This window comes from Bufo gargarizans, chromosome 5, assembly GCF_014858855.1.
Source record: "Bufo gargarizans isolate SCDJY-AF-19 chromosome 5, ASM1485885v1, whole genome shotgun sequence".
Taxonomy (NCBI): Eukaryota; Metazoa; Chordata; class Amphibia; order Anura; family Bufonidae; genus Bufo; species Bufo gargarizans.
This window is the reverse complement of record NC_058084.1, coordinates 24,549,075-24,574,614: the sequence shown is the minus strand read 5'-3', so window position 1 is coordinate 24,574,614 and position 25,540 is coordinate 24,549,075. Positions and strand designations below refer to the sequence as shown.

The 25,540-nt window shown below is 44.5% G+C and overlaps 1 protein-coding gene across 1 annotated transcript in view; it reads left to right on the top strand.

The window, feature by feature from the left end:
• LOC122939285 (NXPE family member 3-like) overlaps positions 1 to 25,295 on the top strand; it is a 78,437-nt gene extending 53,142 nt beyond the window's left edge. Inside the window, exons 5-9 of the mRNA XM_044295358.1 lie at positions 7,745 to 8,254; positions 18,321 to 18,541; positions 18,912 to 18,982; positions 19,064 to 19,270; positions 24,760 to 25,295. Of these exons, the coding sequence (XP_044151293.1) occupies positions 7,745 to 8,254; positions 18,321 to 18,541; positions 18,912 to 18,982; positions 19,064 to 19,270; positions 24,760 to 25,295 (1,545 nt within the window). The remainder of the gene's footprint in view (positions 1 to 7,744; positions 8,255 to 18,320; positions 18,542 to 18,911; positions 18,983 to 19,063; positions 19,271 to 24,759) is intronic.
• Positions 25,296 to 25,540: the final 245 nt, after the last annotated feature.

Below are 25,540 nucleotides of genomic sequence, written 5' to 3'. Positions count from 1 at the left end.
CCGGAAGAGGCTTTTGCAGCTTTGAAGTCGGCCCTGTGTGGGTCACCAGTTTTGGTGACGCCCGACTTCAAGAGGGAGTTTGTGGTACAAACAGATGCCTCTGAAGTAGGCCTCAGTGCTGTACCATCTCAGGAAGTCAATGGGGAGGAGCATCCCATTGTCTTCCTAAGCCGCAAGCTCAACCCAGCCGAAACCAGGTACAGTATAGTTGTCATAACCAGACAGCTGAGAAGCTCTGACAGAAGCCTTTCAGAACCTCCTCCTTGAGTTTTCTTTGTTTTGAATTTCAGTTCCTCATCTCGTTAGCCTCTCTCAGCTGTCATGTAGTTGGACTGATTGCATCCCTTTAAATTCCTCCCCATAATGCATTAGTGTGCGGCTTATACAACTTCCTGGAGTGTGTGTGCATGCTGATCCTACTTCCCAGTCTTCTACAAGTAAGTGCTGTACATTTATTTGTGATTTTCTGTTTGCTGGATCCCAGGTGACCCTGACTCCCTCCGTGTCTAGTGTAGGGAGCCGGTGGTCGTGTCCCCTCACTATTGTAGGGTGTTCAGGTGGTATATAGTCGAGGTACATGGATATGCGATCATCCACCATTGGGATTTTCGCATAGGCTGAGCAGACAGGGAGAGAGCCAGGTCTGATGCAGGGGTCTCCCTTTTGTTCCTTAGTTTTGGATCCAGTGAGTCATATATTCATTTTGCATTGTCTTGTTTCCTGTACACCTTCTGTGACATTATAAGCCGCCAAAACCGTCTCAAGCATGGATCCGGTTTCACTTTTGACTGAACGTTTCCAAAGTCTTTCATTGGAGGTAGCTGATCTCCGTAAGACTCTTTCTCAGTTTCAAGTGACCGGTTCAGCTTGCGTTCATGGAGTTTGTTCTGAGCCTAAGATCTCGCTCCCGGATACGTTCTCCGGGGGTAGTGAGAATTTTGTGCGTTTCAGAGAGGCTTGCAAACTCCATTTTCGCCTTCTTCCCCATTCCTCTGGTGATGAGGAACGGAGGGTGGGGATTATTATATCGCTGCTCAGGGGTAACGCTAAGTCGTGGGCCATTTCGCTGCCGGTGGGGGCACGGCCCCTCCGCTCAGTGGATGATTTATTTTTAGCCCTGGGTCAGATATATGATGATCCGGATCGTGTTGCTTTGGCTGAGTCTAGACTACGTCTGTTATGCCAGGGTAAACAATCCGCAGAGATATACTGCTCAGAATTTCGGAGATGGGCAGCTGATACTGGTTGGAATGATGCTGCACTCCAAAGTCAATTTTGCCATGTTCTTTCAGAGGGATTGAAAGATGCATTTGCCTTTCATGAGAGGCTTATCTCCTTGGACTGTGCTATGTCTCAGGCCGTTCGTATTGACAGGCGTCTTATAGAGAGAGGAGAGATCTCTCCTTCCTGTCATACTCAGTCCCAGGACAGTGCAGCGGTCTCATTCTATGCGCAGGGGTCTCAGTCGCTGTCAGCCCCTTCTGAGCAGGAGCCCATGCAGCTGGGGTTGATTGCCTCTGACAATAGAAGATTCAGCCCACATGGGAAGGTTTGTTTTTGTTGCGGAGGTATAAATCATTTGGCAAATGTTTGTCCCTCTAGGAGATTCAGGCAGTTTTCTGGGAGTAATAAAGAAATAAAAAGGAAAAAATCTTTTAAAAATATTCCATCTGTTACTATTGGCAGGGTTGAGGCGGAAATTGAAGGTTTTCCGTTTGCTTGTAGTTCCCGTTTTGTCCTGCCTGCTAGGGTGGCGCTAGAGAGCAAGAACATTTTTTGCGAGATTTTTTTACATAGTGGAGCAGCTGTCAATCTCATTGATAATCATTTTGCGATAACTCATGGTTTCCAGGTGTGCACTTTGGGAAAGGATATTCCTGTTTTTGCTATTGATTCCGCTCCACTTTCTCAGAAATCATTAAAGGGCATAGTTCACAATATTCGTTTAATTGTGAGTGATGCTCATGTTGAGGATGTGTCATGTTTCGTCCTTAGCGGATTACCTACTCCTCTTGTGTTGGGGCTACCCTGGCTCACTAAACATAACCCCACCATTGATTGGCAAGCGAGGCAAATAAATGGTTGGAGTGACTTTTGCAGAGAGAATTGCCTCACAACATCTGTTTCTGAGGTTTCTACTAAGACTGTACCACCTTTTCTCTCTGAATTTTCGGATGTCTTCTCTGAGAGTGGAGTTCAGGATTTGCCCCCGTACAGAGAGTACGATTGCCCTATTAATCTCATCCCAGGCGCCAAACTGCCTAAATCTCGTTTATACAACCTCTCCCAACCTGAAAGGGTCGCTATGCGTGCTTATATCTCTGAGAGTCTGAGAAAAGGAAACATACGACCCTCAAAGTCACCTGTTGCCGCTGGTTTTTTCTTTGTTAAGAAAAAAGATGGTTCTTTAAGACCTTGTCTGGATTTCAGGGAGCTGAACAGTATCACTATTCGTGACCCTTATCCGCTTCCTCTGATCCCGGACCTGTTTAATCAGATTGTTGGGGCTAAAGTCTTTTCCAAGTTAGATCTAAGAGGGGCATACAACCTGGTCAGGGTCAGAGAAGGAGACAAATGGAAGACGGCCTTCAATACCCCTGAGGGCCATTTTGAGAATTTGGTTATGCTCTTTGGTTTGATGAATGCCCCAGCCGTTTTTCAGCATTTCGTGAACAGCATTTTTTTATCATTTAATGGGAAAATTTGTAATAGTGTATTTGGATGACATTTTGATTTTTTCTCCTGATTTTCAAAACTCATAAGGAACACTTACGTCAGGTCTTGCTCATCCCGCGGGAGAATAAATTATACGCAAAACTGGAAAAATGTGTTTGCGGTTCCAGAAATTCAATTTCTGGGGTTTCTTCTCTCCGCTTCTGGTTTTCGCATGGACCCCGAGAAGGTCCGCGCTGTGCTTGAGTGGGAGCTTCCTGAGAATCAGAAGGCGCTGATGTGTTTTTTGGGCTTTGCCAATTATTTCAGGAAGTTTATTTTGAATTATTCCTCTATTGTTACACCTCTCACTGATATGACCAGAAAGGGGGTAGATTTTTCTTCCTGGTCGGTAGAGGCGCGTAAGGCCTTTTCTAATATCAAGGAGAGTTTTGCTTCCGCTCCCATCTTGGTACAACCTGATATTTCTCTACCCTTCATAGTTGTGTCACAGACGGTGTACAGGAAACAAAACAAAGCAACATGCATATATGACTCACTGGATCCAAAGCTAAGGAACCAAAAGGGAGACCCCTGCACAAGACCTGAGACTTTCCCTGGCTGCTCAGCCTATGCAAAGATCCCAGAGGTGGATGGTTGCATATCCATGTACCTCAACTATATAACCCCTGAACACCCTACAATAGTGAGGGGACACGACCACCGGCTCCCTTCACCAGACACGGAGGGAGTCAGGGTCACCTGGGATCCAGCAAACAGAAAATAACAGATAAATGTTCAGCACTTAACTTTGTAGCAGACTGGAAAACAAGATCAGCATGCACACACACTCCAGGAAGTAGTATAAGCCGCCCAGTAATGCATTATGGGGCGGAATTTAAAGGGATGCAATTAGTCCAACTACATGACAGCTGAGAGAGGCTAACGAGATGAGGAACTGAACATCACAACAAAGAAACTCAAGGAGGAGGTTCTGAAAGGCTTCTGTCAGAGCTTCTCAGCTGTCTGGTTGTGACAAGTTGAGGTTGATGCTTCTGAGGTGGGTGTGGGGGCGGTCTTGTCTCAGGGTTCCTCTCCTGCCAAATGGCGACCGTGTGCCTTTTTCTCGAAGAAACTCTCCTCCGCAGAGAGAAATTACGATGTGGGAGATAGGGAATTGTTGGCCATCAAGTTGGCTTTTGAGGAATGGCGCCATTGGCTAGAGGGAGCCAGACACGCTATTACCGTGTTTACTGACCATAAAAATCTGGCCTACTTGGAGTCAGCCAAGCGTCTGAACCCGAGACAAGCCAGATGGTCTTTGTTCTTTTCAAGGTTTAATTTTGTTATCACGTTCCGCCCTGGGGTTAAGAATTTTAAGGCAGATGCCCTGTCACGTTGTTTTCCGGGAGGTGGGAATTTTGAAGACCCGGGTCCCATTTTGGCTGAAGGTGTGGTGGTCTCTGCTCTTTTTCCTGAATTGGAGGCAGAGGTGCAGGCAGCCCAGTCAGAGGCTCCTGATCTTTGTCCTCCTGGGAGGTTGTTTGTGCCTCTCGCTTTAAGACACAAGATTTTTAAGGAACACCACGATACGGTCCTTGCTGGGCACCCGGGGGCAAGAGCCACAGTGGATCTCATTGCTCGGAGATTCTGGTGGCCTGCGCTTCGTAAGTCGGTTGAGGGTTTTGTGGCAGCCTGCGAGACTTGCCCTCGTGCCAAAGTCCCTCATTCACGCCCATCAGGTCCTTTCCTTCCCTTACCTATTCCTTCCCGTCCTTGGACACATCTGTCCATGGACTTCATAACGGACCTGCCTCGTTCCTCGGGGAAGACTGTGATTCTGGTGGTGGTGGACCGTTTTAGCAAAATGGTGCATTTCATCCCTTTTCCTGGTTTGCCCAATGCTAAGACGCTGGCGCAGGCATTTATTGATCACATTGTCAAATTGCATGGTATTCCTTCAGACATAGTCTCTGATAGGGGCACGCAGTTTGTTTCCAGATTCTGGAAGGCTTTCTGTTCTCGCTTGGGGGTTCGGTTGTCATTCTCTTCTGTTTTCCACCCGCAGTCGAATGGCCAGACAGAGCGCGTCAATCAGAATCTGGAGACATATCTGCGCTGTTTTGTGGCGGAGAATCAGGAGGATTGGTGTTCTTTTTTGTCCCTTGCTGAGTTTGCTTTAAATAACCGTCGTCAGGAGTCCTCTGATAAGTCACAATTTTTGCGTGCATATGGGTTTTATCCGCAGTTTGGGACTTTCTCGGGAGAGGGGTCTTCTGGTTTACCTGATGAGGACAGATTCTCCTCGTCTTTGTCTTCTATTTGGCAAAAGATTCAGGATAATCTAAAGAGCATGAGTGAGAGATATAAGCGTGTGGCAGTTAAGAGACGTGTGCCTGGTCCAGACCTGAATGTTGGTGATCTGGTGTGGTTGTCTACCAAGAATATCAAATTGAAGGTTCCCTCCTGGAAGTTGGGTCCTAGGTTTATTGGGCCTTACAAAATCCTGTCTGTCATCAATCCTGTTGCCCACCGTCTTGATCTTCCTCAGACTTGGAAGATCCATAATGTTTTTCATAAGTCCTTATTGAAACCTTATGTTCAACCCATTGTACCCTCGCCTTTGCCTCCTCCTCCGATTATGGTTGATGGGAATCTTGAATTTCAGGTCTCTAGGATTGTGGATTCTCGTCTTGTTCGCGGTTCTCTCCAGTACCTCGTTCATTGGGAGGGTTATGGTCCTGAGGAGAGGATGTGGGTCCCAGTGATGGACATTAAGGCCACTCCTCTCATCAGGGCTTTCCATAGGTCTCATCCTGAGATGGTGGGCTCTGAGTGCCTGGAGTCCACTCGTAGAGGGAGGGGTACTGTCACAACCAGACAGCTGAGAAGCTCTGACAGAACCCTTTCAGAACCTCCTCCTTGAGTTTTCTTTGTTTTGAATTTCAGTTCCTCATCTCAGTTAGCCTCTCTCAGCTGTCATGTAGTTGGACTGATTGCATCCCTTTAAATTCCTCCCCATAATGCATTAGTGTGCGGCTTATACAACTTCCTGGAGTGTGTGTGCATGCTGATCCTATTTTCCTGCCTTCTACAAGTTAAGTGCTGTACATTTATTTGTGATTTTCTGTTTGCTGGATCCCAGGTGACCCTGACTCCCTCCGTGTCTAGTGTAGGGAGCCGGTGGTCGTGTCCCCTCACTATTGTAGGGTGTTTAGGTGGTATATAGTCGAGGTACGTGGATATGCGATCATCCACCATTGGGATTTTCGCATAGGTTGAGCAGACAGGGAGAGAGCCAGGTCTGATGCAGGGGTCTCCCTTTTGTTCCTTAGTTTTGGATCCAGTGAGTCATATATTCATTTTGCATTGTCTTGTTTCCTGTACACCTTCCGTGACAATAGTGGAGAGAGAGTGTCTGGCTATCAAGTGGGCAATCGAGTCTCTCTGCTACTATTTGTTGGGGAGAAAGTTCCACTTGGTGACCGACCACTCCCCTCTCAAGTTAATGATCCAGGCCAAATACAGGAATGCCGGGTCACCAGATGGTCTTGGTCTCTGCAGAACTTTAAGTTCTCGGTAGAACACAGAGCCAGCCGGTTGCAGGGAAACGTGGATGCCCTGTCCCGGGTGCATTGTCTGGCATGTGTTTACCCCCTCAGGGTTGAAAATAGGGGGGGGTATGTGACACACTGAGGGGTTGTGTCTGGCAAGGCAGGTATTTTCTTCCCAGCACTGTGCAGCTGGGCTGGTTTCCAGCCAGGTGAAGTCAAATACCGGACCACAGTTTAGGTGCGGGTCCGAGTTTTGGCAGCACCTGGTTGTCCTTAAGTAGGCAGCTGGGCTCAGCAGAGATGTCTCTGTTTTTGGGATCTGAGGCTTTGTGCCGTGCTGGAGGGCTGAGAAACAGGCCCCCTAAAGCCTGCTGTGGACTACTGGAGGCAGAACTGCCAGCAAGGTGACTTGTGTTATATGAAATTTCTATTGTGTGTAAATTAACACCAAGACTGCAAAGTTACATGCTGTTTTGTGCAATTGCCTCAAGTGTGAATTAAGAACTTGTATTTTTCCTTTGTACTGCGCCCGCTATCCCTATCTACCAGAGCAAAACCACTTAGTTTGCTGCTAAATACCACGACCGTTTGCCTACTTCTGTAACACCCCAGAGTGGTGTTACCACTACTGCACCCTGCTTCTATATCTAATGGGCTAATATAATGTCATCTTATATATGTCTTTCCAGGTCCACAACAATGTGCATTCATAATCTTGTTATGTAACTGTTTATTACATGCAATGTGCTTGGTTCACCAGCAGGTGACAGCGTAAATGGCAGAGCTATCCTTAGAGAGAATGGAACTCACCATTCCATTGCCCCCCCTTTTGGGCAGAAGTGAGCCAGTCCTGCTTGATACCAGAAGGAGGTGGGGCAGTTCTGGTTTGTTTTGGTTGAGACTCCATGTTGGAGCTGCCAGGATTCTAACCTACTTTTTGGCTGATCATAAGTCCGACTACAAGGGTGAAGTGCAGTATTAAGAGAAAACAAAGACACCAAGTGAGATTGTAAGTACAGCAGAGTGAGAGAAAAATATAGCAGAGTTGAGTTTGCCTGCCAGTTTATGCTAAAGCCTGCTGGAACCAAGACAAAGCCTGAAACTGTTTGAAGAAACGTTTATTCAAGTAAAGCTGCAATTGAACTTCATCTCAAGGTCTGGACTCAAGTTATTTCTTCAAATCCCTCAATTATTCCCCTATTTATTGTGTCGGAGCCAAAGCCTGGGGTCCATCCGTATCCAGGTAGGAGCACAGTGATACACATAAAGAGACAATTTAGGCCGCAACATACCACTCTGCATTTCCTACACCTGGGACGCAATAGGAAGGGCCCTGGGTGGAGGTGCCCATTGCACTTCCCAATCTTGAAAGCTGTTCTCTCACATACAAATACAGACCTGTTAGTAATTCTGAAGAATATTTCTAAAAAATGTCTCCTTCAAGTGCAACTTGTGTCTTATAAGATACTAAATACATTTTTCTTAAATCCCATGTTTTCCTTGACAATTGACCGCCTGCTTCTTGCTTTCATTTACAGATTATATTTCAGTTGCTTACCCAAAGATCTCCAGCTAAATGGCATCCACCGCCTGTCATGAGTTATTTGTCTTCAAACACATCACAAAGCCCAAAAACTTCACGAGATTCAGACCAAGAAGAGATCCATAGACTTATCAAGCTCATTGAATGGCCAGAGGTTCCCAGTGGAGTTGACTTCATGTCTTCTACAAGTCCAAAGACAACATTTTATGCTTTCCTGCATCGACAAGAAGTTTACCACGTAGGAGATCGTATAACGATTATAATTTCTGCTCGGGATCATTATGGTAGACCAAAGTCCTATGGAGGAGATTATTTTCAGGCCAAGTTACATTCTCCAAAGCTGAAAGCTGGAGTAACAGGTTCAGTTATTGACCACAGAAATGGCAACTATTCAGCCACGTTCCTTCTGCTCTGGCCTGGAGACGCTGAGGTTCACATCTCTCTGGTACATTCCAGCGAAGCCGTTTCCATTCTGAGCAGGAAGAGGGACTCTCGGCCCGACAAGGTGAAAACAGAGGTTTTTCTTAGTTTTGGTTCATATTATGTGGATTAAAAATGATTCTGATGGTATAGTGCAAGGAAATACTGTTCCGCATATGGCCTTCATACATTATGGGTAGACATGAGTGAATTTCTTAAAATTGGTTTCTGGTCTGATTCTAACAAATTATTCAGCAGATTCTATTTAGTATGTGGCTGTGGCAGCAGCACAGTATGGAAACTGATGGACAAGGAAGGAGACATGGAAGTGTGTGGGGGTAGTGGTAGCGGCAGCAGTAGCTATATAGTATGGAACCTGATAGACAAAGCAGGAGATGGGCAATAATATTGTTACAGCAGAAGCCACGACAGCAGCAGCACAGTATGAAACCTGACCAACAAGGCAGGAGATTAGCGACTGTATAGGGGAAACAATGGAGAGATTTCAACATATAGTGACTGTGATGCAGGAAAATACATCCAATCAGGTTCGGTACACTTATTTAATTTAATTAGATTTGCAACAGTTTTCAGAACAAAATGCACAATTGGACAGAGTTCAGTGCACCGATGACACTAAATATGTCAGCCAGTACATTTTAGATTTTTGCAAGTGTGTGTAAGTGGGCTGATAGCTGGCAACTATACATTAGGAAAAATGTTGTACTGTAGCTTTAAATTTGACCTTAGTGGATGGAAATGGCTGTAGCCCAGTAACACACATTATTGCACTTCAATGGGTCTGACACTGACACAGTCCTGTCCAGGGCTGCCAACCAGAATTTTTTTTTTCTGGACAACTTATCTCAAAATCACAGACAGCCAACATTTTTTACGGACAAATTGGAAAACCATAAGGAATGACAAAAATTATAAGTAATACATGTCTATAGCTCAATATACTGATAAGGACTCATCACCAGCAGTTACTGCGAGATGTAAAATGATAATAATTACCAGCAAAATAATGTAGTCAAGTATCACCAGCCTAAAAAAAAAGTTTATTTTTAAGGACGATCCAGAACTTTCTGTACGGTTGGTAACCCTGGTCTTGTCACTGTCTAAAAACCTCTCTTTTTGTCTATCAATTAATTAACTCTAACTACCTATTGTCTTCCCTAAAACCGCCCCTATCTGACCCCAAACTAGTTGTATTGTGAGTCCAAAGATAAGCTCCCTTTACTATCTTTCTGACAGACGAACTGTCACATCAATGTAAAAGCTCAGAATACGAATGTCTACCCTGGTTGGGGTTGTATATAATGACTCGGACATGTCAGTATTGTCCCTCGTGATTGGCTGAGGCATTTTGTGCAGACTGGATGGCCGTGGCCCCACCAGGTTCATGTGATCCTCCATCTTTAGCTTCCCTGCCCAGCTGTGCTGTCTACCGATCTGTAACATGACGCCATTTTGAGTGATTCACCTGAATTAAATCACAATAAACTTTGGATTAGTTGGGAAGCTGAATATTTGGGAAATTACAAACAAATTTGATCCATTTAGAATTGATTTAACCTCTCTAATTAAATCTATTGTAGACATACAGTAGTAAGTAAATGTGTTTTTTTTCAAGGTGCCCTGTGAGGTTGGACACCCAGTGTGATCTGTTGTATAACCTCTGTACACTCTGGGCATAAGCTGGTCCCACATTGGGGATTTCAGATGGCCATTTTTGAATGATAGTCTTTCTTGGTTGGATTGCTAAATGTGTCATCTTGGATACATAAAAATGCCAAATGTCTGATCATAAATCTCTGCCATTACCTGTGGTCTGGTCTTCCAGATGCAGATCTATCATTCTATCTTGAACGACTATCTATTTAAACACACAAAAAGTTCCAACATGGCAGATCAATTTGTTGATGGACATCTGCCGTCAAAATTTAATGATGCCATAAAAATGATGATCTGCGAAAATAATCTAAAGCAGCCTTTCCTGATATCCAGATTTTCTAGCATATGGCCAACTTTAAGAGTCCAATGGGTTGTTAATGACTGATATAAAAAAGTCCTGCTAAAATGCCAGGTTTTTGGCATGTAAAAAAAAATAAGACCAAGAAGAATAATTTCTGAATTCTCCCACCTGTCACTTATAACCTGCATAATTAAATTGTAAAACAAACTGAAATCTTTTAGGGTGGAAAAAATTAAGTACTAAAATAATGTGATTGCATAACTACACTCAATTATTAGGAGTACAGATAGGGCAATCTGTCACAAAGATCGGGATCGTCAAACGGTGTGTTGTCTTCCTGGCGCTCGAGATCGACACATAGCGGATCGGGTTGACAGATTACTGGGAAGGGCTAGAGAAGATCCAGCGGTCATGGTCCATATCGGAACCAATGACAAAGTTAGAGGTAGGTGGAACATCCTTAAAAATGATTTCAGGGATTTAGGTCAAAAGCTTAGGGCAAGGACCTCAAAGGTAGTGTTTTCTGAAATACTACCTGTACCACGGGCCACACAAGAAAGGCAGTGGGAGATTAGGGGGGAACAAGTGGCTCAAAAACTTGTGTAGGAAGGAGGGGTTTGTGTTCTTAGAGAACTGGGCCAACTTCTCTGTCAGAAGATGGCTAGAAGGTTGGAGGAGTGTTTAAACTAGGGACTGCGGGGAGGATAATTATGTTATAGGATGGGAATATAGTGCAGATATAGACTGGAGGCAAGGTAGTGGGACTTGGGGAGGAATGGAAGGAGGGACTAGAACAGTTCAGAAGGAAAGGTGTTGGGGAAAAAAATATACAAAAACCTATTAAATGTATGTATGTATGTATACTAATGCCAGAAGCCTGACTAATAAAACTGGGGAACTGGAATTAGTGATGTGTGAGGAGGACTATGAGATAGTGGGAATAACTGAGACACGGCTGGATGATAGCTATGACATAGTGGGAATAACTGAGACATGGCTGGATGATAGCTATGACAGTGGGAATAACTGAGACACGGCTGGATGATAGCTATGACATAGTGGGAATAACTGAGACACGGCTGGATGATAGCTATGACTGGACAGTTAATGTACAGGGTTACAGTCTGTTTAGAGAGGATCGTCAAAACCGGAGAGGGGGAGGGGTCTGCCTTTATGTAAAGTCCTGTCTAAAGCCCACAGTCCGAGAAGATATAAGTGAGGGACATGACCATGTGGAGTCACTGTGGGTAAAAATACATGGATGCAAAAAAATAATAAATTATTAATAGGAGTTTATTATAAACCACCTAATATACCAGAGTCCACAGAAAATCTGCTACTAAACGAGAGATGAGGTGGCAAATCATAATGAGGTGGTTATTATGGGGGACTTCAACTACCCAGATATAGACTGGGAAACTGAAAGCTGTACATCCCATAAAGGAAACAGGTTCTTGACAATTACCTTTCCCAACTGGTTCAGGACCCGACTAGAGGGACGGCCATACTGGACTTAGTACTAACCAATAGGCCTGACAGAACAACAGATGTGCAGGTTGGGGGACACCTGGGAAATAGTCACCATAAAGTAATAACCTTCCAATTATTCTTCACTCAAGCGTTTCTACAGGAAGGAACAAAAATACCAAACTTCAAAAAAGCTACATTTTGCCAACTAATAGAGGCCATAGGCTTAACTAACTGGGACAAAGTCCTCAAAAATAAAAATACAGCCACAAAATCGGATATTTTTAAAAGCATCCTAAAATCTAAATGTGGATAAATAAAACTGTAAAGAAAACAATAAATGACAAAAAGAAAGCATTTAAATTACTAAAACAGGAGGGCAGTGAGGAAGCACTGAAAAACTATAAGGAAAAGATAGAATATATAAAAAACAAATAAAAGTCACCAAACTAGAGACCGAGAGATTAATTGCCAAAGAGAGCAAAACTAACCCTAAAATGTGCTTCAATTATATAAATGGTAAAAAGTATAAATCTGAAGGTGTCGGCCATTTACAGAGTAATGAGGGGGTAGTTGCAGAGAGCGACGAGGAGAAAGCAAAGCTATAACATATTTTTTTCTCCACTGTATTCGCTGAAGAAAATAAACTGTCAGATGAAATGCAGAATGTAAAAGTAAATTCCCCATTAAAAGTGCTCTGTCTGACCCAGGAAGAAATACAGCAGCGTCTTCAAAAGATTCAAATAGAGAAATCGCCAGGACCAGATGGTATACACCCCTGTATCCTAAGAGAATTAAAGGGAACCTGTCACCGGGATTTTGTGTATAGAGCTGAGGACATGGGTTGCTAGATGACCACTAGCACATCCGCAATACCCAGTCCCCATAGCTCTGTGTGCTTATATCGTGTAAAAAAAAACGATTTGATACATATGCAAATTAACCTGAGATGAGTCCTGTATGTGAGATGAGTCAGGGACAGGACTCATCTCAGGTTCATTTGCATATGTATCAAATTGTTTTTTTTACACAATAAAAGCACACAGAGCGATGGGGACTGGGTATTGCGGAAGTGCTAGCGGCCATCTAGCAACCCATGTCCTCACCTTTATACACAAAATCCCGGTGACAGGTTCCCTTTAAGTAATGTCATAGCCAGACCCTTATTTCAGATATTTACAGCCTCTATACTGACAGGGAGTGTTCCACAGGATTGGCGCATTGCAAATGTGGTGCCAATATTCAAAAAGGGTGCAAAAACAGAGCACGGAAACTATAGGCTTGTGAGTTTAACATCTGTCGTGGGTAAACTGTTTGAAGGTTTTCTAAGAGATGATATCTTGGAGGATCTCAATGAAAATAAGCAAATAAAATCATATCAGCATGGCTTCATGAGGTATTGGTCATGTCAAACTAATGTAATCAGTTAATATAAAGAGGTAAGTTCTAGACTTGACAGCGGCGAATCAATGGATGTCGTGTATCTGGACTTCTCCAAAGAATTTGACACCTGTACCACATGAAAGGTTAGTATATAAATTGAGAATGCTCGGACTGTGAGAAAACGTCTGTATATGGGTAAGTAACTGGCTCAGTGATAGAAAACAGAGGGTGGTTATTAACGGTACACACACAGATTGGGTCACTGTCACTAGTGGGGTAGCTCAGGGGTCAGTATTGGGCCCTATTCTCTTCAATATATTTTTTAATGATCTTGTAGAAGGCTTGCACAGTAAAATATAAATTTTTGCAGATGACACTAAACTGTGTAAAGTAATTAACACGTAAAAGGACAGTATACTGAATATATATACTACAGAGGACAGTATATTGTATATATATACTACAGAGGACAGTATAATGTATATAAATATACTACAGAGGACAGTATACTGTATATATACTACAGAGGACAGTATACTGTATATACACTACAGAGGACAGTATACTGCTACAGAGGAATCTGGATAGATTGGAGGCTTGGGCAGAGAAGCGGCAGATGAGGTTTAACACTAACAAATGTAAAGTTATGCACATGGGAAGGAATAATGCAAGTCACCCGTACATACTGAATGGTAAAACACTCGGTAACACTGACATGGAAAAGGATTAGGAATTTTTATAAACAGCAAACTAAGCTGTAGAAACCAATGTCAGGAAGCTGCTGCCAAGGCCAATAAGATAATGGGTTGCATCAAAAGGGGCATAGATGCCCTTGATGAGAACATAGTCCTACCACTTTACAAATCACTAGTCAGACCACACATGGAGGACTGTGTACAGTTCTAGGGTCCTGTGAACAAGGCAGACATAGCAGAGCTGGAGAGGGTCCAGAGGAGGCAACTAAAGTAATAACTGGAATGGGGCAACTACAGTACCCTGAAAGATTATCAAAATTAGGGTTATTTATTTTAGAAAAAAGACGACGATGTATAAATATATCGGGGGACAGTGCAGAGATCTATCCCATCATCTATTTATCCCCAAGACTTTGACTGTGACGAGGGGACATCCTCTGCGTCTGGAGGAAAGAAGGTTTGTACACAAAGGATTCTTTACGGTAAGAGCAGTGAGACTATGGAACTCTTTACGGTAAGAGCAGTGAGACTATGGACTCTTTACGGTAAGAGCAGTGAGACTATGGACTCTTTATGGTAAGAGCAGTGAGACTATGGAGCTCTCTGCCTGAGGAGGTGGTGATGGTGAGTACAATAAAGGAATTCAGGAGGGGCCTGGATGTATTTCTGGAGTGTAATAATATTACAGGCTATAGCTACTAGAGAGGGGTCGTTGATCCAGGGAGTTATTCTGATGCCTGATTGGAGTCGGGAAGGAATTTCTTTCCCCTTAAGTGGGGAAAATTGGCTTCTACCTCACAGGGTACTTTTTGCCTTCCTCTGGATCAACTTGCAGGGTGACAGGCCGAACTGGAAGGACAAATGTCTTTTTTAGGCCTTATGCACTATGTTACACCCTTAAACTAATAATTTGTTGAAGGACTTACTTTTTGGGTAGGAGTCTATCAGCATGGCACATTTTGACTTGGCAATCTTTGTCCACTCTTCCTTACAAAAGCTCTCCAAATCTGTTAAACTGCAAGTGCATCTCCTGTGCACAGCCCTCTTCAGGGCAACCCACAGACTTAGAATTGGATTCAGGTTTGGGTTCTGGCTAAGCCATTCCAAAACTTTGATCTTCTTCTGGCGAAGTCAGTCTTTTGTTGACCTGGCAGTATATGCTTTGGATTGTTGTTGTGCTGAAAGGTGAAATTCCTCTTCATTTTCAGGTTTTTAGCAGAGGCCTGAGTGCTTTTTGCCAAAATTTACTGATATTTAGAAATTTTCTTAATTCCCTCCACCTTGAAAACAGCTCCAAAGCATAATGCTGTATCCACCATGCTTCACTGTGTGTATGGTGTTCGTATGATGATGCGCTGTGTTGGCTTTGTGCCAAACATATCTGTTGGAATTATAGCCAAAAAGTTCAACCTTGGCCTCCTCAGACCAGAACATGTTTTCCCACAAGCTGTTGGCAGGCTTGATGTCGGTTTAGGCAAAACATAGCTGGACTTGAATATTTTTCTTTGTAAGAAAAGGCTTCTGTTTCGCCCTACTTACCTCACCGCCCAGACATATGAAGAATATAGGAGATTGTTTTGCCGTACACGACCAGTACCTGACAGAAATTCCTGCTGTTCCTTTAATGATGCTATCGGCCTCTTGGCCACCTCCTGGACCAATTTTCTTTTTGTCTTTTCATCAATTTTTGAGTGACACTGTTGCGCCAAATTTTACCCACATCTTGATAATGGTCTTCACTAGGGATGAGCGAATTTCATATTTCGAAGTTCGTGTGCGGGTTCGTGTTGTGGTATTTACTGAATTGCGGTATGGATTCTGTTACCACAGACCATAACGCAATTCCATGACGGAATGCCTTCAGAGGCATTCCGTTATTCATTCCGTCAAAATAAAAGTCTATGGCCTCCTTCACATGGGTGTCCTGGATTTACTCCGGATGCGTCTCGTTTGCATTGCGTGAAAACCGCGCGAGTAGGCACACAATTGCAGTCAGATTTGATTATTTGTTAATTTTTTTCCGCGCGAGTGCAATGCGTTTTGCATGCGCGTGAACAAAAAAACTGAATGTGGCACCCAGACCCAAACCTAGACTTCTTCACCGAAGTTCGGGTTTGGGTTAGGTGTTATATTTGTTTTATTATTTTCCCTTACAACATGGTTATAAGGGAAAAAAATAGCATTCTTAATACAGAATGCATAGTAAATTGTGGCTTGATGGGTTAAAAAATGAAAAAAATATTAGCTCACCTCATTCAATTGATCTTACAGCCGTCATAGTCTTCTTTCTTCTTCTTTCAGGACCTGCAAAAGGACCTTTGATGACGTCACCGCGCTCACCACATGATCCTTCTATCTTCATTCAGCAGGACCTGCGCTGACGTCACCGCGCTCACCACGTGGTGAGCGAGATTATGTCAAAAGGTCCTTTTGCAGGTCCTGAAAGAAGAAGAAAGAAGACGATGCCGGCCGGGCAATCAAGTGGATGAGTGAGTTATTTATTTTATTTTTTTAACCCCTCAATCCACATTTTAGGGTGGGTTCACACTAGCGTTAGGTATTCCGTTATGGCTTTCCGTTATAACAAGGTTATATTGGAAAATAACGGAATACGCAGACAGAATGCAAAACGGAAGCCTTTAAAAGTAATTCCGTTTCCTTTCCGTCCTAATAGAAGTCTATGGGAACGCATAAAAGATCCGTCTGGGTCCCATTATGCAAGACGGAAAACAAAGTCCTGTCGAAAGGACTTTGTTTTCTGTCTTGCATAACGGGATTAGACGGATCCATTTTAAATCCCATAGACTTCTATTAGGATGGAAAGCAAACGGAATGACTTTTAAAGGCTTCCGTTTTGCATTCTGTCTGGGCATTCCATTATTTTCCGTTATAACCATGTTATAACGGAAAGCCATAACGGAATCCCTAACGCTAGTGTGAGCCCACCCGTGGTAAGCATTCTGTATTATAAAAATGATATAAGGGAGAATAATACAGTAAATTGACTTTAATGGGGTTGCTCATCCCTATCATCTCCTAGCAACCATGCGTGAAAATCGCACCGCATCTGCATTTGCTTGCAGATGCCTGCGATTTTCACGCATCTCAATTCATTTCTGTGGGTCCTGCGTTGCGTGAAAAGAGCAAAATATAGAACATGCTGCGATTTTCACGCAACACACAAGTGCTGCGTGAAAATCACTGCTCATCTGCACAGACCCATTGAAGTAAATGGGTCTAGATTTAGTGCCGGTGCAATGCGTTCACCTCCCTCCTGGGGGAGCGGTGCTGATGGCAGACTAGATGGGCCAAATGGTTCTTATCTGCCGACACATTCTATGTTTCTATGTTTCTATCCCTCATCCACCAGACTTTACAGCTGGCACAGTGCAGTTTGGAAGGTAATGTTCTCCAGGCATTCAGAAGTCCATCAGACGCCAGATAGAAAAGTGTGACTGGTCATTCCACAGAAAACATCCCCACTGCCCCAGAGTCCAGTGGCAACATGCCTTACACCACTCCATTCCATGCTTGGCATTGTGCTTGGTGATGTAAGGCTTGCATAGCACTCACAGTTGATCATGGCATATCTTGGAGGGAAGAAATTGCATCTGATTGGGAGCATGAACTTGATCATAACCAATCAGAGACAAACCTCTTTCTTTTATCTGTGGCCCCTCAAGGTTTCATAACACATTTACCTTGGGACCTCTATATCCTGCCGCCACATCAACTTCCACTCGTATCTCCTCTGGGGCACACTCTTATACAGGGCAAGGTTTAAACAATTGAGTGTTCGCTATGTAGTACCCCAGACCTGGGGGTACTATACCAGCACAATGTTATTGTTTTACGTTGTTATGTTATTTGGCTGTTTGTACCAGTAGAGAATGTATGGCTATTGTTGGAAAGGAACGGGGCTAACCACCCTGTTCCTGCCCTCTTGGTAGTAGTGGGCTGGTCCTGCTTCCTGCCAGGAGGGGAGTTCCTGCTGAGACCGAGGAGAGGAGAGAAAGCACACTGCAGAGCTCCTGCTCCTGGACAATGTTCTCCAGAGATATCAACTATATCAAGTACTTAAGTGAATCCTTGAGGAGAAAGACAGCAGAATGAACAGCTGTATCCAGCATTTAAAGACTAAGAATCCCACTAGGCCAGTACAATTCTAGCGCTAAACTACAGCCAAACTGCCTCCATATTCCTTACTGGTGCCAGGTGATTGCACTTAAAATCTAAGTTCTAAGTTACAGAGAGTTTTATACGTTTTACTCTAGTCGTTTTCTTTAGTACTACACCGATCCCCAGGGTGCAATGGCGTAAGGGAGTACACCGTGACATTTCATAAGGGCCACTACCACCCCAATCCTCTGCACCGGCTCGCTGCAGCTACAAGTCACTGGTCATGAAATTACATCATGTAAAGGGACTTTGAGTCATTAGCACAGTATGGCAGCAGCAGAGAAGCTAGTTGCACCCTTGAATATGAGATAGACCAATACATTAAATTTCTGTTTCGAGCACCTACTGCACCTTCATTGCTATTATTGCCCAAAAAATTCCTACTATTGTATTAACAACATGTTGCATAATAAGTGACCCCGCTCACTATGGCTGTTTTGTTTTAACAGATTTACTACCACGGATATTTCATCCACAATGGAAGCAGCGCTACGGTAGAGTGTAATGTGCAGCCTCCAGGACCTGACGTGTGTACATACCGTGACGTACAATCCAGAGAGGAGTGGTTCTGCAACCGGCCAAAGGGCTTTCCCTGCAGTGCCTACCAGGAGCATTCAGCAGGTGGCAGACGCCCAATACTCAATGCCACCGAGCAGCAATTCCTACAAAAGTGAGTACAAGTAAGAATGGACATTGGGTATTACATGATGCCATGCTTCTATGTGTTGTGCCCAATGGTCACCCAACTCAAACCTTCTCATAAATCTTATCTTTACATATGGAATATTAGGGGTATTCGATGGTTCATACTGAACATAGAATGGATATACATGAAACATTTATAGAGGGAAGGTGGCCATAGACAATAGATGATTGTTACCCAATTCAGTTGAATTTTTGGGGATTGCTCATCATATCTACGAGTAGGTTTAAAGTGTTAAGGTTTTGTAGATCTCCATTGGTCAACCATTGTACACAAGAAACATAATGTCTCAAGTCAAGAACCACCAGATCCCAGTCTATCTGCTGTGTTCTCACAGGTCAGTCACTGATCAGACAATTTCATCAACTCTGAGAAAAATCACCATCTTTCCCCAGAGTTCCAGCACAGGTGAGAACATTCAGGAGGTGGGACACTCAGGGATGTATTACTTCTGGTAACATGAGAAGTCATTGCACAATGTCGTTGCAGATAAAAGAAGTGTTTGTAGACCTGGACTCCCCATTCCGGACCCCTCAGGGTATTATTATCAGGACGTGTGGCAGTCACGTGTCTGCAGGAACAGACGCTTCACTTATCCATCCAATGTCACCTCCTGTCTGAAGGGAAAGGTTGTCTACATGTTTGGAGATTCAACGCTTCGCCAGTGGTGGGAATACCTTATAAATTTCGTCCCATGTGAGTTGCTGCAAAAAGTACATCAGTATTTCTCAATATTATTTATGAAACTCTTGTAGGTGCCCCTAAAAAAGACAATGGATCACGCTTGTCATGTATGCAGTGAGTGTGTATGTGCATGTCTGTATATTCCACTTATCAGCCATAGCATTAAAAGGGAAGATACTCTGTGTTATTATCTGGTGACCTGGTGGGAAATATTAGGCGGCAAGTAGACAGTCAGTTGTTGAAGTTGATTTGATGAAAGCAGGAAAAATGGGGAAAATGTAAGGATCCAAGTGACTTTCACAAAGGCCAAATTGTGGTGGAAAGATATCTGGTCAGTGCATCTCCAAAACATTTTGTCTTTTTGGATGTTCTCGGTATGTAGTGGTTATAACTAGAGATGAGCGAACCACTTAAGATTCGGTTTGGTTCAGGTTTTCAGAATTTTTTTAAAATTTGGTTCGATCCAAATCGTTTTGGACCCAACCAAAGTTGCCCTGAAAAATAGAATATAAGACCTTCTAGTGTCCAAGGACTCTGAATATTTAGGGAAACTTGTTATCTATATGTTTTTTAGAATTTTTTTCCTCAATAGTAGCGGCTGCAGAAGCAGCATAGCATGGAACATACTAGACTGTCTATGGCTAGTAGTAGTAATGGTAATAGTAGTAGTTGTAATGGTAGTAGTGGCACATGCTTTGCGTTAATAGCAGTGGCAGTAGTCATTATCAGTGAGGAGCAGCAGCAGCCATATGGTACATGTTGGCCAGCCGGCAGCAGCATAATGCAGGCTGCAGCAGCTGTCTTACGGAACATGATGGTCGGCAGCCCGCAGCAGTGGCACGATGGTGGTGGTGTCATGATGGAGGCAACAGCCGTAAAGAACATGATGGTTGGCAGCCCGCAGCAGTGGCACGATGGTGGTGGTGTCATGATGGAGGCAACAGCCGTAAAGAACATGATGGTTGGCAGCCCGCAGCAGTGGCACGATGGTGGCGGTGTCATAATGGAGGCAACAGCCGTAAAGAACATGATGGTTGGCAGGCCATAGCAGTGGCATGATGGCAGGGGTGGCATGATGGAGGCAGGCAGGCAGCAACAGTGGCAAGATCTATTCATCGGCCTCAGTCAGGGGAGTGTGAAAATCCTCCCCAATGCAGACTTGGTTCATTGTGACAAAAATTCTGTTTTGGACATTGGCGGAGGACAGCTTGGTCTGTTTGGGTGTCTGCTCACCACCTGCAGCGCTAAAAAACCCTTTCCGAGATGACATTGGAGGTTGGGCATTAAAGAAAATCTGATGTGCCAGTTCGGGCCACTGTTCCAGTCTGTCTGTCTAGAATTCCATGGTGTCAGGGAACAGGGTATGTGACAGAGACTGGCCAGAGTTTAGGTAGGCCTGAACCTGGGTGTTGAGGTGGGAGTTATCAGCTTGCTGACTGGCCTTAGCCTGGAGTAGCAAGTGGAAAAATTGCTCCATCAGGACATGCCTTCTTCTGCAGATTTTGCTGCTTGTGGGGTGGAGAAGCAGGCATCCATTTGCGTCCCTTTAAGATAAATAAGTGTACTTGTTTTCGTGACGCTAGTTGCAGTGAAGCAACAAGGGCACAAGGCCCCTTTTTAGTAATAATGTATATGGTACCCAGATGTAGGAATGCCAGAGTGGTATAGGGTGGCCTATAATGTCCCTTAACGTTGATGCATGTGTCAGGGTGCTCCTACCTGGATAAGCTGGACCCCAGGCGTTGTCGTCTGAAGCAGAGCAAATAAGGTAAATAATTGAAGGATTTGAAAAAAATATATTGAGTCCAGACCTTGTGATGAAGTCCAATAACAGCTTTACTCTCAATAAACTTTTCTCCAATCAGTCTCAGGCTTTCTCTTGGTTCCAGCAGGCTTTGGCATTAACTGGGGCAGGCAAACTCCTCCCTGTTACATCTGTTACTCTCTTGTTCTGCTATGCTGACAGGATAGCTATGCAACTTAGCTTTAGCTGCAGGCTGTAACTTCCTTCTTGTAGTCTGTCTCTAAACTGTCCAGGGAAAACTTTACTCCTTGCCTCAGAGGCTTCCAGCTTCTGCCTCCATGTCCAGCTGAGCTGAAGGTGCTTCAGCTGTCCTGAGCAAGGCCACATTCAACAGGGACGTGCACCAGCTGCACACCCTCCTGCAAGAGGGTAAACTAGAACCTTCACCTAGCAGGGGGTAAGCTAGACTGACTAGAACTTGACCCCACCCATCCTGCAGCAAGTGGAAAAAGCCCACCACACCACAGAGGGGGGTGTTAGAATGGAAGGAAAGGCTCCATTCTCTGTCCCTGTAGCTCTGCCATTTATGCTGCCACCGAATGGTGAACCAGGCATCTCACAATTGAACATAACAGTTACATGGAAAGAGATATGCACATTATACAGGATCTGGAAATAAACGCACAGATAACATTAGGTTAACCAATAAAAACAGTAGCGGGGTGCAGAAGTGGTAATGCACCTCGGGGGTGTTACACATTCACCGTAGGCTTCAGCAAGCAGTGTGCATAGTGTTTCTTGGTAATAACATAATTTGTCCTACCCTTCTGTCCGAGGAAAACATTCCCCCATTTTGCTTTGATATAGAGGGTCTAAAAGCAAGGCTACCCAGTAATCGTCAGACTGCTTGATGTCAACGACACTCCTGTCACTGCGTAAGCAAGCAAGTATACAAGTAACCATTCTGGCCAGCATGCAAGAGGAGCCACTTCTTTCCAGATCCGCTCCCCGCTGAGACGATTGGGTGTCCTGGCAGGTGCCATCGTCATCATCGTCCTCTTTCTCCTTCACATCCGACTCCTGCAGTGGCAGCTCCTCATCCTCCTCCTCTTTGGCAGATTCCCTTTGTGTACCCAACGGCTATAGGGCGAACAACAAGATGCGTCAGCTGTTCTTCCGCTATCATCCCCTGCTGCCTGAGCATTAGCGTCTGTTCTAAGATAAATATGAGGGGGATGACATCATTCATGCCGCAGTTGACTCTGCTGACAAACTTTGCGGCCAGGGCTTCAGCACTCAACAGAAGTTTCAGATGAGCTGCCACTGCCTGACCTCGAAGCAACACATGCTTCCTGCTGCTGAGGCTGTCTCTTGCATGACAAAATCTTTCACGGCTTTCAGTGCAATGTTGAATTCCAACGAGCTGTCACTGTCCCTGCCCATAACAGCTGCTCCAGGTGTCCACTGTGGTGCAAACCTTTCCGCACAGTGAGAATTGCAACCCATCTTGTCCGCCAAGTGAGAGTACAAGGCAGGGATGGCTTTTTGGGAGAATCTTCCATTGAGGCTGAGAGCATGCCATTAGCTCCCTAAAGGCAGCAGACTCAACTAAATGGTACGGCAGCAACTGCACTTTGTTTAATCACAGGATGGGGTGATGTCGCTTCATGTGGTTTAATAGAGCTGCAGTGGTTACATTTCTGTTTGCCTGCCCATGTCTTATTTTGTGCTTGCCCAAGGCAATGCTTCTGTCTTCCAGCAGTATGGAGAAAAACAGCCAGACAGGAAATACTCATGCAGCAGAGGAATAGGCAGCAGAGCTCGGCTTAGCTCTGGCACGTTTTGGGCCTAACCCACTCACAATCACCAGATCCCGAAGCAGACGTGGCTCTGGCTGTTCTTTGGGAGGTAAGTGGCCTCTGCTCTTTATTGCTGCTGCCATCCTCCTCCTCTGATGTTACCTCCCTTTGTCACCACTCCCCTGCTCTTCCCCAACTGCCACTGCCCCATTGCCAATAACGCAGCTATGGGTGCCACTACTACCACCACCAACATAGTTATTTGGGGGACCTCAGCCTTCTCCTGCATCTCCTCCTCAGGGCAGTACAAATATTGACTGCTGAAACACAAATCATCAACAGGGAGACTCTCTTGACTATCTGACGTAGGGCGTGGTGGGGTTTTCTTGCCACTTCTTAGGAAAAAGAATAATGCTCCACCAGGCAGGAGCAGTGAAGACTGAGAGGACTCCACTGACAGCCTTCTCTGGGGCTGCAAGGGGAGAAGCAGGAGCAACGCTGTGACCCCTGGCTCCACGGCGTGGTATCGGACTCTGATGTCACCTCCACGTCATCCTGCTGCGGTTGAGAGGAGTGATTCATCCAATCCACAATCTCATCTCTTTCTCCTCAACAATATTGCACCTTTCTGAAGCCTGCGGGGACAACTGCGGCCTACTACTTCTACTGGCCAGATAGCTGGTGCGGCCACTACCCATATTCTGGTTCTGGGTCTCCCTTCCAAAGCCATGATATTTTTGGGCCTCTCAGATAATTATGTTCACTACCCTATGTATTGGTGTTGTAATCACATATATGCTGGTCTGAATATATTCAACAACCCCCTAAAGAAATTGGCACCGTGTGGAGATAGAAATGAAGGGAAATGGACTGCTGCCTAAATTCGTTATCACTCACAGATAATTTGGTTCACTACCTTGTGTATTGGTGTAATGATCACCTATGTGCTGGAGCAATTAAATTGAACAGAGCCCCAAAAATGTAGAACCCTGTGGAGAAATAAATAAATGGAAATGGATGGTTGGAACTGTGTGGAGAAATAAGCAGATTTAGCCCTAATATTATGGTATTGATCACTGAGGATTTTGTCCGCTACCCTACATACTAAAACTAAATGAATTAAATATGTGAGCTTCCCTGACACAGAGTTTGCAGTTGTATTCTATATGATATGCTAGATTGATGGTAAAATATGTGTTGTACAGTTTTGCGCTTATTCCACCAAACCCCACCCCCCAAAAAATACAATAATTTCTGTCAAATATTGAAAAAAATGAAAGTAATGTCCTTGCAGGTCGCTGCTTTTGAGGTTTGTAGCAGCTGCAGTTCTGCTAGGAGACACAGCCGGCCTCAGCTCCTCACTCCCTGGCTGACAGCTTTCCCTGCCTGTCCCTATTCTACACAATTCTTCTTTCTGATTCTATCCTTTCTGTTCAATGTCCCTGACAGTAGAATACAATGAGCTTCATTGATATTTTTTTCTCCCTGACTCTCTAAGATGTTTTTTCTGTCAGACTTTGTAAGACCCATCCACCCTCATTCACAGCCCAGCACTCGTGTTTTGCTCGTTCTGCTAGGGAACCTCCTTGTCTGCTGCAGCACTGATTGACTCCTCCTTGCTATCAGTCTGGGAGCCAATCAGGGCAAGCCCCCCGCCCACTTCCTCTCAGGGTCATGTGAGAATCTTTCTTCCTCCCTAGTGTGCTCTTTTACTGGATTCATCTGAAAGAAACCTGAAAAGGTTCGGGTTTGTCTGCAATGCAAAAAATTGCAAATTTCCGACCAAACCTGGTTCAGTACGAACTGGTTAACTCATCTTTAGTTATTACCTTTCAAAAGTGGACCAAGGAAGAACAAGTGGTTATCCAGTGACCGGGTCGTGGTTAGAAAAAAAAACTACTCAATTATAAATGATGATGTCACCTCTGTTAATGTAACAGTGTGTTTTGTCTTTGCAGCTCTACAGAGAGTGGACCTTCATGTCAGCTATGCCCCCGGACCCCTTCTGGCCACTGATGTTGAGCATGTCTATCTAGTGCAATGGCGGGCACACCAGAGGCCTCTCAGCATGAAGCGCACACGTGTGCAGGAGCTACGCTACATCGCCAATGAGCTGGATAACATTGGAGGGGGGGACGATGGCCTGGTGATTGTCATAAACTGCATGGCGCACTTTGTCTTATTTCCAGTGACCTTTTATCTGCAAAGGATAAGAAATATCCGCAATGCTGTTGTTCGGTTATTGAAGCGAAGCCCCCAGACCAAGGTCATCATCAAATCCGGTAACACCGGCTTCCTCTATGAACATGGCAGTGACTGGCTGTCCCTCCAGCTGGACACATTGATGAGGGCCATCTTCTCAGGACTTCCAGTCGCATTATTAGATGTCTGGCAGATGACCTCCTGCCATTACCTGCCCAAAGACCTTCACCCCCAAGAGATCATAATCAAGAATATGGTGAACTCTATGCTCTCCTACATCTGTCCAGAATAGGTTGGTACAGGCAGCATTGTGACAGGAATCCTCATTATTATTGTTAGGACATAGGACCAAAACCTTCACCTTCACTATTCCTGTTCTGTACAGTATGTTGTGGTGAAGAAAAAAGTAATGGGTTAGACAGAGGAAATAAAGGCTTACTGCTCTTAAAGGGGTTCTCCAGAAATAAAAACAATGAAAATACTTAAGTATTACTTTATTATTAGTGTTGGGCGTGCATGCTCGAGTCTCCTCCCCGC